The sequence below is a fragment of the Falco biarmicus genome, chromosome 21, assembly GCF_023638135.1.
Source record: "Falco biarmicus isolate bFalBia1 chromosome 21, bFalBia1.pri, whole genome shotgun sequence".
Classification (NCBI taxonomy): domain Eukaryota; kingdom Metazoa; phylum Chordata; class Aves; order Falconiformes; family Falconidae; genus Falco; species Falco biarmicus.
Genome location: NC_079308.1, coordinates 298,163 through 310,615, shown reverse-complemented (window position 1 = coordinate 310,615; position 12,453 = coordinate 298,163). Strand labels below are relative to the sequence as shown.

Genomic DNA, 12,453 nt, shown 5'->3' with positions numbered 1-12,453 from the left:
ACTTCTGTGCAGCCCTGTCTTACCTGCAGAGAGGGGGCACTGGAAAAGGGAATGTACTCAGGCTGGAACCTTGGAACTGGCCCTGCAGCCATCAAGCTGATGAAACACAGGACAATGAAACCTGGAAGGGATTGGGGAAATCTACCTGGTAGAACCCCTGGTTACACAAAGGCTGGGAAACAAGGAGGTAGAATTTCTAGTTGATAGAGGAGTCACTTACTCTGTACTTAATGCTTGTAGAGAAAACCTCAGCCATGAAACTAAGGGAAGTGAGCAAATCAGCCCTTTTTACAGCCGTTAAATTTTAAGCTATGGAAACAATGGGCAACTTTACCAATTTTTATATATGCCTGCATGTCTGATACCCTTGATGGGAAGGGATTTATTGTGTAAATTAGACGTGCAGATAACTTATAATAGAGAGGTGCAACCACTAATACCTGAACCAAAAGCTGTGGAAGCGAGAATTTTTATGTTACAGAACACACAAAAACCAGATTCCTGCAGATGCAGAGGATGCAGTAACACCCTTGGTACAGGCTAGTGGACTCCCAGCTTGGTTTAAATTGGTGAAACCAGCAAAGCTGTTCCAAAATCTGGAACTAAACTGTTAGGACAAAACCAGTAGCCTATTAAAAGTGGGAGGCTTGAAAGGGATTGCAAGAATTAATAACAAACATTTTTGAATTATGGGTTGTAGAGTGCGAATCAGAATATGAACACCCTGATAGTAGCAGTGAAAAAGCAACATGGCAAGGAATATAGATTAGTTCAGGATTTAAGAGCCATGGGTCAGATTGTTCAAGATACCAACCCAACAGAGGCTAACCCATATATATTGCTGACATTCTTGAAGGAAAAGCATAAATGGTTTATTGTACTTGATCTAAAGGATGCTTTTTTTCTGCATACCTGTAGACAAAGGCAGGCAGTAGCCAACTTTGAATGAGAAAGCCCCACCACTGGACGCAAAATACAACTTACCTGGATGGTGCTACCTCTAGGGTTCAAAAATAGTCCATCAATATTTGGCAACCAGTTGGCAGAAGAGCTGGAATTGTGGAAAAAGGAAAACCCACAAGGAACAATACAGCAATAAGTAGATGACATTTAGTTGGCTGCAGAGACTCTGGGAGAGCGTCTGCAGATGACTATAAGGCTGTTAAAATTTCTTAGGACAAGAAGGATCTTGTGTATTAAAAAGCAAAGCTCAGGTGGTAAAAATACTGATTTATTTAGATTTTGAGATTTCACGTGGACAACAGAGACAGTGAGCTGACAGAAAATACGTGATCTGCCAAACTCCAGAAGCAAGAACTGAACAAGAGCAGAGGGCATTTTGGGGTGTGGTCGGGTGGTGCAGACTGAATTCTTAACTATGGATTATTGGTAAAACCCCTTTGTGAAACCTCAAAGGGGTCAAAAGAGAACCCTAAATGCCAAGTAGCCTTTAAGGACTTAAAAAAGGCTCCGATGCCTGCATCTGCATTGGGACCGCTCAGTTTGTCTAAGCCCTCTGAGCTGTTTGTACCTGAATGACAACACCTTGCCCTGGGTTTGAACACTCAAAGACTGGGAACATAGAGAACAGCTGTGGGGTCTTTCTCCAAACAACTGGGCAATGTGAAAAAAGGATGGCCAGGATGTTTGCAGGCTGTAAGCACAACTGTTCTTTTAATCCAAGAAGCCTGAAAATTAAAAATAGGACAGAGAATCATGGCGCGTGTTCTGCATATGGGGATTTCTGTCTTTAGAGCAAAAGGGAGGGCATTAGCTGTCTCCAAGTCACATGCTTAAATATCAAGTTATCTTGTTGGAACAGGAAGATGTGGAACTTAAAACCAGCACAGCCATCAACCCAGTGATGTTTTTGAATTCAGAAGTGAGGGACTCCGAACCCTTGTACTGTGACTGTCTGCAAACTATCAAAGACTTATATTTGAGCAGACAGGATCTAAGAGGTGAAACATTAACTAATCCTGATTTGGAGCTATTTACAGATGGTAGCAGCTTTCTTCAAGATGGGAAAGAGATGGCTGTGTATGCAGCAGTCACAGCTACACAGATAATAGAGGCTGGAGCCCTATCCATTGACACATCAGCCCAGAAGGACAAGCCCTGAAGTTAGCTGAAGGGAAAAAAGTAAATATATGGACCAATTCAAAGTATACATTTGGAATAGTCCATGCACATGGGGCTATCTGAAAGAAGAGAGGATTGTCGTCGGCTCAGGGTTCAGCTATTAAATACAAGGAAGAAATTCTCCAACTTCTACAGCATATTAAAAAACTTAAGGAGGTGGCAGTAATGCATTGCAAAACACATCAGTTCGGGCAAACCACAGTAAACGTGGGTAATCGATCGGCTTACAAAACTGCTAAAGAGGTGGCTGAACAAAGCATCCTTGCATTGGTACCACTAAACCAGGTGAAGCTCCCCGTTCTGAAACCTAATTATAGTGAGGCAGATCAACATTTGGCATCACTGTTAAAGCAACCACAGAGAGGGCTGGTTAGTAACTCCCACGGAACGAGTCATTGTTCCACCACAGATAATGCCTGAGATTGTAGAAAAGAGGCATGAGGAAACACTGCGGTAGTGAGGCTATGATTTCTAGTCTTCAGAATTTGATTATATGTGTAGGGATGACTGGAGTAGTAAGGTCTGTAATAACAAAATGCCCCATTTGTTTAAAAAATAATCCCATGAACATGGAAAGATTGTCCCCAGGGGCTGCTAGGCAAAGAAATTCCCCCAGAGATTACAGAGAAATTAATTTTTCTGAATTGCCAACACAAAATGGTTATAGGTATCTCCTGGTATTGGTTGACACCTTCTCTGGATGGCCACAAGCTCTCCTCTGTCGTACCAACAAAGCCAGGGAAGTAACTAAGCTACTACTCAAAGAAGTAATACCAGGGTCTGGGGTACCCATAGGAATGTCCTGATACGGGCCTGCATATTGTGGCAGATTTAGTCCAACAGTTAAGTAAAATCCTTGGCATGAAGTGGAATTTACATATTCCCTAGAGGCCTCAGTTGAGTAGGAAGGTAGAAAAAAAATGAACCAAACCCTGAGCAGCAGATTATTAAAACATGCCAAGAAACTTCTTTAAAGTGGCCACGGGCCCTCCCACTAGCCCTTTTGAGAATCAGAATACAACCAAGGTCGAGGAGTATAATTAGCCCTTACGAGGTATCATATGGAAAACCAAATCGTCTACCTTTAATTGTGTCAGGTTGTACCCAGCTGCACATACTGCAAAGCTGAAGATACTATCAGAATTAGGCAATTTAGGTGAGGCTCCCAAAGAAATCTTACTTTGGAAGTCTCAAAGAGGGGAACTGTTACAAGTCAAAGTCACCCATATGTAAATATGTGGTCAAAACTCTGACCATTTAGCAATGCTTAAGGGATATGCTAGCTATACTAACCTTGAGAAGGAGGGCCTGGTATGTTAACAAGGAAGATACGGATGAACATTTGGCCAGACAATGTGGTTGGAAAACATTCAAGCAAGGAAGTTCTGGCCACAAGAGGAGACGAGCTGATAAGGTGTCGTAGTCCACAGCAAGTTAGTTGAGAGTAGGACAAAGGTTAACTGTGGTAGTGGGAGATTTTGTTAGAGAGGTTTAGAACCATCATGAACAAAGAGGAAAGTGTTTTCTGAAGGTGCTGCCACATGGGTGTGGGAGAACCCGCAATTCAAAACAGCCCCTCCAAGAAAGGGCAAGCCCCTGCTTGGGGAGCATGTGGAGTTAGCAAATACTTCACCAGTGCTGTCTAAGGATGCATGCTAGTTTGCATTAGAAGCAAGAAACTTGTAACCAATCCTGTGTCTGAATGAAAATGTGTGTAATGCACTATGAATATGCAAGTACTCTACTGCATATAAGGTAAACCCTCAAGTAACTTGGTGTGCACATTGGGTGAAGTGAACCCCTGTGCATCCAGCACTGCAATAAAGAGGATGTCTGTTTCTGAATACTAGACTGGAGTTAAGGGATTTATTCCTGATGTTGGTGACAGGCCCACATCAAGCCCACAATCGCCCTGGAATTTTAAAATCATCTGTTACGAATCCTGTAAAACCTTATTTAAAAAGCTTGCACGGGAAAGTCTGATTGAACACAGTGCACAATCAAATGTACGTGGGGAATATGTTTTTGTTAATTTTTGTGAATCGCCAATATGTTCCCATACCACTATTATTCTGGCCACTGTCTATTTATATATACTTGAGGAAGTCCTTCACAATGGAAATTCTACTACGAAAGTTCTGAATTGCTTTAAAATTCTCACGAGGTTTTCTCCAAGATATCCCTTCCAGACATACTGATACTCAGGTCCTGGACCGAACACCGTACCTGAGGTTGTTTTACAGCAGGGCAGCAAAGTTTTGTAGAACAAGTGAGGCCGAGAGACTGCCCAGACACGTTCTCCTCCATGTTCTCCCACACCCACGTGGCAGCACCTTCAGAAAACACTTTCCTCTTTGTTCATGATGGTTCTAAACCTCTCTAACAAAATTTCCCCAACATCCTCCCCCCTGAAGCAGTGCTGCTGTTATCACGGATAGCAATGCAAAGATATTCAAAGAAAATGGCCACAAACACTTGGAATCTAAAGGTCACAATAAGCAGGAAAAGAAAATACTTTACCATGTACATGAGACTGTTGGAAACTTTTTCCCAGTGCAAAGTGGAAATTTCCAGCTACCTGCTGGAGACAGTAATCTTTCATTAAAAGGCCTGAATCTGTATAAATAAAGCAGTCATACCGGTGGTTGGATTTTCAAATTTTAGTTTAAATAAGATAGACAATAAGCAACTCATTGTCATGGGTGACAATACCAGCAAACACTGTCCTAAAAGAGATATGAATTTCCCCTCTTCCTCACAGGCAGTCATGTGGAAAGCCACCATCACATACCGATGTTGATAATAACTGTTCTATGCAGAGTATTTTAGTTGACATAAAAATAGGAAGGAGGAGGAATTAAGTCTACTGGGAGGGAACTTAACTGCTGCTGTAGGAAATACAAAAAGGTATCACAGGAAAGGAGGGGAGAAAGTAACCGAGAGGGTGAGCTGGCAGGGTAAGAAAACCCTTAATGCAATAAACAAGAGTGGTCCTATGTATGCATCCATGAAAACAAGCTGCGTTCAAAAATAAAGCACTAAACTTACTACACCCCAAAAAACCACCCAAAACCCCCCAAAGACAAAGGTTATTAAAATTTTAACCTTGAATATGAAAAGGATATGGATATTAGATGTCAGTCCTCCCTGACACTTGCTAGCAATCATACACACCCTCCCCTGGAAGATTTCAATGCATCAAGCTCACACGCTACATTACACCTCTGAATGTCCGTGCAAACCTATCGCGTATGTTAACTGCGGACCCGATGAGAATGGAGATGTGCAAAAGTGCAAGTGCCTAACAATGGCCCCCAGAAATTTCCCTAGTGATGCCCACCCACCCTTGGACCCTTGCTACCCACAGCACTCCCCCTTGAATCTCTCCTGCTCATCACGCTTTGTGACAAAGGGTCCTGTAATGGTTCGGCACCCACGATGATGCTCAAAGCACAATGTCTGGCTTCATGAGTGAAAGGGTGGGGTGTGTTTTGGTTTGATTTTTTTTTTTGTTTGTTTTGTTTTTTCTTCCCAGAAATAAAGAATATTGCCTCCAGGAATAGTACACAAAGATGTAAAAAAACCTTCAGATTTTGAAATAAAAAAATAAAATTAAAAAAACTAGCCTGGGCCTGAGTGCTAGAATGTACTTGGGTACGTGACCTGCACATGCAAGTGTTTTGAGCTCGGTAACCTGCCAAATGACAGGGTAGTTACATAGTCATCTGGTGTATCTTGTACTACATTTTCACGCACCAGTTGCAAAACCTACCGCTTTGAGCATCTTCAACCTTGAAAATCAACTCCAAGTCTTGCTTCCACTGGTTTTCTAAAGAAGGGAACATTTCACTCCCTCCAGCACCTCTGCTGACAAGTTGCTGGCTACTGTTATCTCCAGCACCCACAGGTGGTCTCTGTTTTGAGACTAGACGGGCAGATGGGATGACCTAACCTCAAAGAAGCTGCCTCTCCTCTTCCAGAAACCTCGGTAAAAAGACTCACTAGCTAGATGGTAGAAAAGGCTAAGCTTCTCCAGCCAGCCCACCTCATGAAACAGGGAATTAGCCCCTTCCCACCCTTTTCCTGACCCTCCTACTGAACCCCCCTACAGGCACAAGTACCTCGCTGAGCCCAGGGGTTATTACAGTCCTGTGAACACCTAAAGCTGGAGAAGGAGCGGAATGCCCCGACTGTGCCTTCTGATGCTCATCACCACCATGCAACAGGCTCTTGGTAAAACCCAGCTCTCGCCTTGTTGACCTCTAGGGAACCATACACTTGGCAGCCCTCGTTCTTCCACTCTTGCATTTTCTGGCTAAATCCCTCCCTCTTGCACAGCTTTACGCTATCCAGGTTCTCAAAGGCCCAGCCTCGTCGCCTGTATGCTTCTCTGACATCATCACAAGTATTACACCACCTGCAAAAGCACAAACATCACCTTATCATCTTTACAGCGATACAGAGACACTCCAGCTCAGGATTTGAATCCCTGGTGGATCTTATTTTAACAAATCAATGAAGCAAACATAAGGGACTGACAATGAAAGGTGGTCTAATGCTCCTGAAGGAGCTTAAGCTTCCTGAAGTACTTGCTGAGATTTTGGCACGAGGATACAAGCTGTTTTAATGCAGCCCTTAAATCTGAAGAGGGCTTTAGCTGTCCATTCAGACAGCCAAGTCAATCCTCAGCAAAGAAACTTGCTACAGAAACAACATCAGTGTCCCACAGTTCTGAGCAGCTTGGAACTTCCTCATGTGAACAAAGCATCTACCTGTTTCTATTCCTCCCTTCCTCTGTTCTTGGGGCAAGACTGCCAACATCAGAGGCAGGGTTAACGGCAAACTTTCTTTGTTTCTGGCCAACATCTCGGTCACCAGAAAAAACAATTGTCTATCTCTGTTCCGTGTTGTGCTGGACAAAACAAAAAGTTGAAGGTTCGCATCATGAATCCCTCAAGATGGAAACATCTCTGGGGAAGGATGCAACTTGACAGATGTGACAAACTAAGTTACTACAGAGACAATAATAGCAAAGGACAGTCCAGAACCTGTGGACTATCATGAATCCATTCTTACACAAATTTGCAGGTAGAAGGAATGAGAAACACCGAATGACACCCATCACTTGTCTGAGTGATAGGTGTCTGGTCTTTGCTCCCATAAGGACGCAAAGTCTGCAGCAGAAGTGAGAAGGCAAAGTCATAACCGGGTTTTATTCTGAGACAGCTCACAGAACCGTGAAATAATTTACACAGCTCCCCTCTGGACACCAAGTAATCCCAGAAAAGGTTCTGTTTGCTAAGATACAATCTTTGTGCTACTGCCCTTAAACAGGCACGCAGACAAAACAGACAACCTAACTGTGCACGCTCTTTAACAATCGTGAGCGCAGCACAGGCGTACGATAACACAACAGCTCTCACCATTCTCTGAACAGGTGCTCAGGAGGATTTCACTGTACGGACCTTCACAGACATTTTGGAATAAAAGCTCCAACCATATGCCACATTGACTGTACCGATTCAAGCACTAAGAAGATGTAAAGGTTACCGAATGTCCTCTGACTCTGCCCCGTAACAGCTTTCACAGCGATCGGCATCCAAAGCATTTGGATCGAACACCTTTTCTTCTTCTTTCCCCAGTTCTAAGACAAAAGAGGATTCAAAGTGACGAGGCACATCCAGAAACACTATCTTGTATTTCTGCTCTACGCACAGAAACTGTTCTACACATGAATAAAATGATTTTGTGTCAGAATCTGCGCATCCTGCACCCGAAGTTCACCTGAAAGAATGCACAGGGCCTGTTGAGCTGCAAAGTAAGATCAAGAAGCAGAGTAGCATTTGCCATCTGAAGAACGCCCTCCACAGAAAGAACCAGCCACCTGTAAGCCTTGCCGAAGCGCCAATCAGATGTTACTTGCACAAAGGCTTCGTTAAAACTTTGTCTAAAGCAGACCCAAACAGCAAACTGCTACTGATACAGGACCTGTTAGACAAACAACATTTTAGATAGCAGACAGCAGCGCATAGCACATAATCCTGTCCCAAGGTATGTAGGGAACACAGTTATACATTGCTGTGAAACTAGATCACAGCGGGAATCTCCCAAGCGGAAAACTGACACTCAGCTCTCCAGTACAACGATGCTGACAATGCACACACGTTAACCACTGGCTTACTAGAAATCTCCAAGGAATTTCTATCTTTGTCACGATTTTACAATTCTGCAAGTGTCTGTGCCACCTGTGTGTTGAATGCACAGCTGCAGTACAGCTGGGGCACAAACTCATGGAGTTTTATGTTCTTAAATGCAGAAGGCTGCAGAGGGACTCTTAACAGAGGAGATGAGAGCTGGTGACAGCTGAAACCTGCCAAAGGGCAAGACATGCCTCCAGAAAACTCCAACAGGACCTTTGTTTTCCCAAAAACCAAAACAAATATGAAAGGTCTGTAAACTTTGGAGTTCAGAATAAGCAAGCCAAGGAACTGCATGTCTAAAATTTTCAGAAACATGGGTTCTTATTAGAAGAGGCCCCTTAAAAACAGGCTGTTTCGCTCAAATCCTGAAGGACAGGACCAAGTCTGCTGGGTTACAGAAGCCCTCTAAGGCTCACTGTCTAGGCACTGCCGCACTACCCTCTTACGAGCCTCGAAAAGGTGGATTCTTGGATAACTAAGGCCAGGGCAGGTGATAAGTCAGGCACTGCTGAGGGGACAAAATGTTATCGGGACCCTCTCTGCTGAGATTGGGAGGTATACCAGGTGGACAGAAATGAGTATTAAAGACATCTGTATTAGCCACAGAAAAAAGAAAGAGATTTTAATTAGAAAGACTGAAACATGCATGAAAATCAATCATTAACCTTGCTTCTTTAATCAAATACTTCATGGTAGTTATGATCAAGCAAATAAAAACTTTCAGGAAAATATACCCATTCTTAAACCACTGTATGAGACTTACTTTCTACAGCTTACAACACTCAAACAAGTTGAAAGTACACTTAAGAATTCAACCAGTATGGGTTTTGATCCTGTAATTACACTAAGAGATAGCGTCAGGAAGAATGCAGCTTAATAATTCCTACGCTTTGTCAAAGCCATGGTTCCTGCCATTTGAAGAACACCACCTGTACAACACATGGAGTCTTTCAAGATCCAGCAACTAGTAACAGCTTTCTGAATGTAATCGGTAGCCGCCTGTCGAGTCATCTCAGAGAGCACCCAGAGGTACTGCACACAGCTTGGATACTATAAAGAAACCGCAGTACATAAAACCCCACATGCAAAGTTTCGTGCTGTTAACATGGTCCTCGACTTGCATGCAGATATGACACATGACGCTGGAAAACTCGGCCCATGTTAAAAAGGAAGGAAACAGTAAATAATAATAATAATAATAATAATTAAAAAATTAAAAAATTCAATCCTCTATCGCCATCCAATGGAAGTTAATGAGATGACATCCCAGCACAGAATGCAACCTACCATAGAAATCATTAAGCTATTAACTATTTTAATGTAACTATGATCAGGAAATGCCTCCACATACTACTCCATAATATTTATGTATGCTTTACTAAATTTAAGGTTAATGTTAGACAAAATGTATTTTTAAATAAGAAATTTAAAGTGCTGAAGCAGCTAAGTGGCAGAACCAGGCCCCGTCCCTAGCATAGCCCTAACACAAGGCTGGTTTAAAACCCAGCCCAGTTAATCGGTGGGAGAACAGAGAAGCAACAGATGTTCAATTTGTGGACACAGGTGGTCTCAGAAACACAGGTGTTTCGAGAAAAACTGGTATATGCGAATAGGAACTGCTTGTTCAAAGACTAAGCGTGCTTGAAGGAGCATGTGAGTTAAAGCAGGCAGAAAGAAGATCACGATCCAAGGAGGAGCTTGGAACCGAGGCAGACTGGAACCGAGCAGGTGAATCAACTGGGACAGTCAGGTGATGGATTCACAGAACCAACAGGACCAAAGGAAACGCCTAAAAACTTCAGACATTGACTAATGATCTGGTAAGCGTATATAACCTACGCTGTATCCCTTGGTTCTCTGTCACCCACTGGGGGGGTGGCCCAGCTCTGAGTCGTGACTAAAGCAAGCCCGGCGGTAACCACGTCTGTGTGGATTTTCCCTTTACCAGACAACACTGCTATAGTTGCCATTTAAATAACTGACTGAACATCAAGTGCTACTAACAGAAACTGATAATCATAGTTTCACAAAGGTGGGTGGACACTTCCAATCTAACTTGCCACACGTGTGGTGGAAATCAAACTAGCCATACGCTTTTTCCAGATAGCAGAAGAAATTGCTTGTTGCATGCAATGCAATTTGATCGCTTTCAAAATGCCTCTCCTGGATGAGACTGTTTGCTCCCTGCAAGTTTCTCTTCCTCTCCCTTGATAATATAAGGAGCGAGAGCAACCGGTTCAGACCCAGTAATCCCAGTGGAGGCTGGCAACACAAGTAAGGCAGGAGGCCTACAGGTGTTAACAGAGAATTAGATACAGAAAAGCAGGGTTTGACCCCAGACATTACATTCGTCACGCCACAGCCTCTGAATACAGAAAGGCTGCTAAGTGACACAACAGTAAGAACGCTATCACCTCACTTCTGTGACACCAGGAGAAGGTCTTGGCTTAGCTTACCTACTCACTGTTCAGCTCTTGGCTTAGTTTAGTCTTTCAGCTTTTAAGAAGAGAAAAGTTAAATCTGAGTTACAACAAATCAGCAAATTTGTTCATGCCAATACACAGAACTACACTATCTCCCAGAACAGATAACAAGGAGCTCACATGTTAGAAAGACAAAGTCGGGACAGCATTACTGTTTGACTGCAACACTACCAGAATCGTTCCCAGTTTGTATTAAGTACAACAGTAAGTCATAACATGTAAAAAAATGCAGAGGAGAGGTTTGTGTGGCCAAGGACCACTTACTCCAACTTGTAACTGATAAATCAACTGAAATCTATTAATTGGGTATGCATTAACACACACAAAGCAAACGTAGGAAGAAACAAGTTTAGGCTTAAGGGTCAAGTCAGCGGAGCCTTCCCTGGAAAGGCTCTTTCCTCTAACCAGCTCGTCCCATTGTCAGCCTCCTAGGATTTAAAGATGCAACCAAAGTCAAGTTTTGCCAGAGTAGCTGCTTGATTTCTAGTAGAAAAAGCCTGTTCACTCAGCAGCTTTGCTCCTGAAATGCATCCATGAGTCCTTGTCCCAGTTTCAGAGGGACCAGGCAAAGACTTGCCTCGCAAAAATTCTGAGTGTAATATATATACACACACACACAGAGGAGCTTGTCTGATCTACCAGTGTAATAGATTTGTGTCCTATAAACTCTTCAAGAGTTTGTGGTGTTTAAAACGCTGTGAATTCAGCCGTCCCTTGTTCCCATGAATATCATAGCAGGCATACCGTGATGAAAGACTATGAGAGCATCCATCCAAGAATGGCCAGAATAGCATCTTACCGTGTGTCGCGGCTTCTGGAGTCACAGGACTGGCAGCTTTATCCAAGCGTTGTTTAAATGGCTTGTGCTCTACGTCCTGCTGCTGCTCTCCTGTTACTTCCATGGCACTGACGCTCAAATCTGAAAGCAGCGAGCAAGGAAAGCGGTCTATGAACACACAAGTGTTATGGCCTGTGGCAAACTGAGGAAGTGAAAAGACAGAATCTTTCAGCCAGCAGGGTAAGAACGTGCCAAACCTGGAGAGCACGTACAGCTAGTGTCAAGTGACCGACAGGGAATAAAACACACAGTGCAGCACCCTAAATGGCCCTCCCAGGTACAGGGTTTGGTTTGGTGTTCAAAAAGGACAGTTTCCAACTTCCAAGAAAGCGTTACCCTGAAAGGTAGACACGCTTAAGGCAAAAACATCTCGACTGACCTTCAGTTCAGCTCCCCTTGACTTGTCAACGTACGATTCCGGACGAACCTAGGAACAAAGGAAAAACAAAAGACCCCCGTTTCGCGGGGAAGCAAACCAAAAGGCCTCTTCCCCTCGGCTGCTCCGGCCCCGGAGCTGACTGTCACGACACAAGATCAGCCAGACCCCTGAGCTGCCGCTGCCTCCCAGCCCTCCCCGGCAGTTAAAAGGCTTGCGGAGAAAGCAGCAGTCGGGGGCGACGGCTGGGGATTCTGCTACCGGCTGCCTTTTCTTGCCTTTGCCCGCTCCCAGGGGCGGGAAGAGGCTCCTGAGCCACCCCCCCCCGCGACAGCGTTACCGCAGGCCCCAAGGCAGCCTCTGCGGCCCGCGGGGGCCGGCAGCCCCAGCCGGCTGCCACGGCTCAGGCCAGCG

The 12,453-nt window shown here is 44.0% G+C and overlaps 1 protein-coding gene across 6 annotated transcripts; it reads right to left on the bottom strand.

The window, feature by feature from the left end:
* Positions 1–453: 453 nt before the first annotated feature.
* On the bottom strand, positions 454–12,246 carry LOC130141807 (endoplasmic reticulum-Golgi intermediate compartment protein 3-like). 6 transcript variants are annotated; one of them, XM_056323048.1, is made up of 5 exons: positions 11,625–11,919; positions 7,693–7,786; positions 6,403–6,559; positions 4,663–4,723; positions 454–1,051 (listed from the first exon to the last, which is right to left on the bottom strand). In XM_056323048.1, the coding sequence occupies exons 1-5, from the start codon at positions 11,725–11,727 to the stop codon at positions 1,008–1,010; spliced, it is 459 nt and encodes a 152-aa protein (XP_056179023.1). In that variant the 5' UTR covers positions 11,728–11,919; the 3' UTR covers positions 454–1,007. The 6 variants fall into 6 exon arrangements, with proteins under 6 accessions (XP_056179023.1, XP_056179025.1, XP_056179022.1 ...); XM_056323050.1 differs by having other exon boundaries at positions 4,663–4,720; XM_056323047.1 differs by lacking the exons at positions 454–1,051; positions 4,663–4,723 and adding exons at positions 1,211–1,688; positions 12,043–12,246 and having other exon boundaries at positions 11,625–11,744.
* Between the last annotated feature and the right edge of the window lie 207 nt (positions 12,247–12,453).

Bases quoted from the DNA above. Each gene is read 5' to 3' on its own strand.
- LOC130141807 (XM_056323047.1), bottom strand. From the start codon at position 11,727: ATGGAAGTAACAGGAGAGCAGCAGCAGGACGTAGAGCACAAGCCATTT. The intron at 7,787-11,624 runs GTAAGATGCTAT...CTTTTGTCTTAG, and splicing joins TCCAGAAGCCGCGACACACG to AACTGGGGAAAGAAGAAGAA. The intron at 1,689-6,402 runs GTCAACAAGGCG...TTTAATTTTCAG, and splicing joins AAGTGTATGGTTCCCTAGAG to GCTTCTTGGATTAAAAGAAC.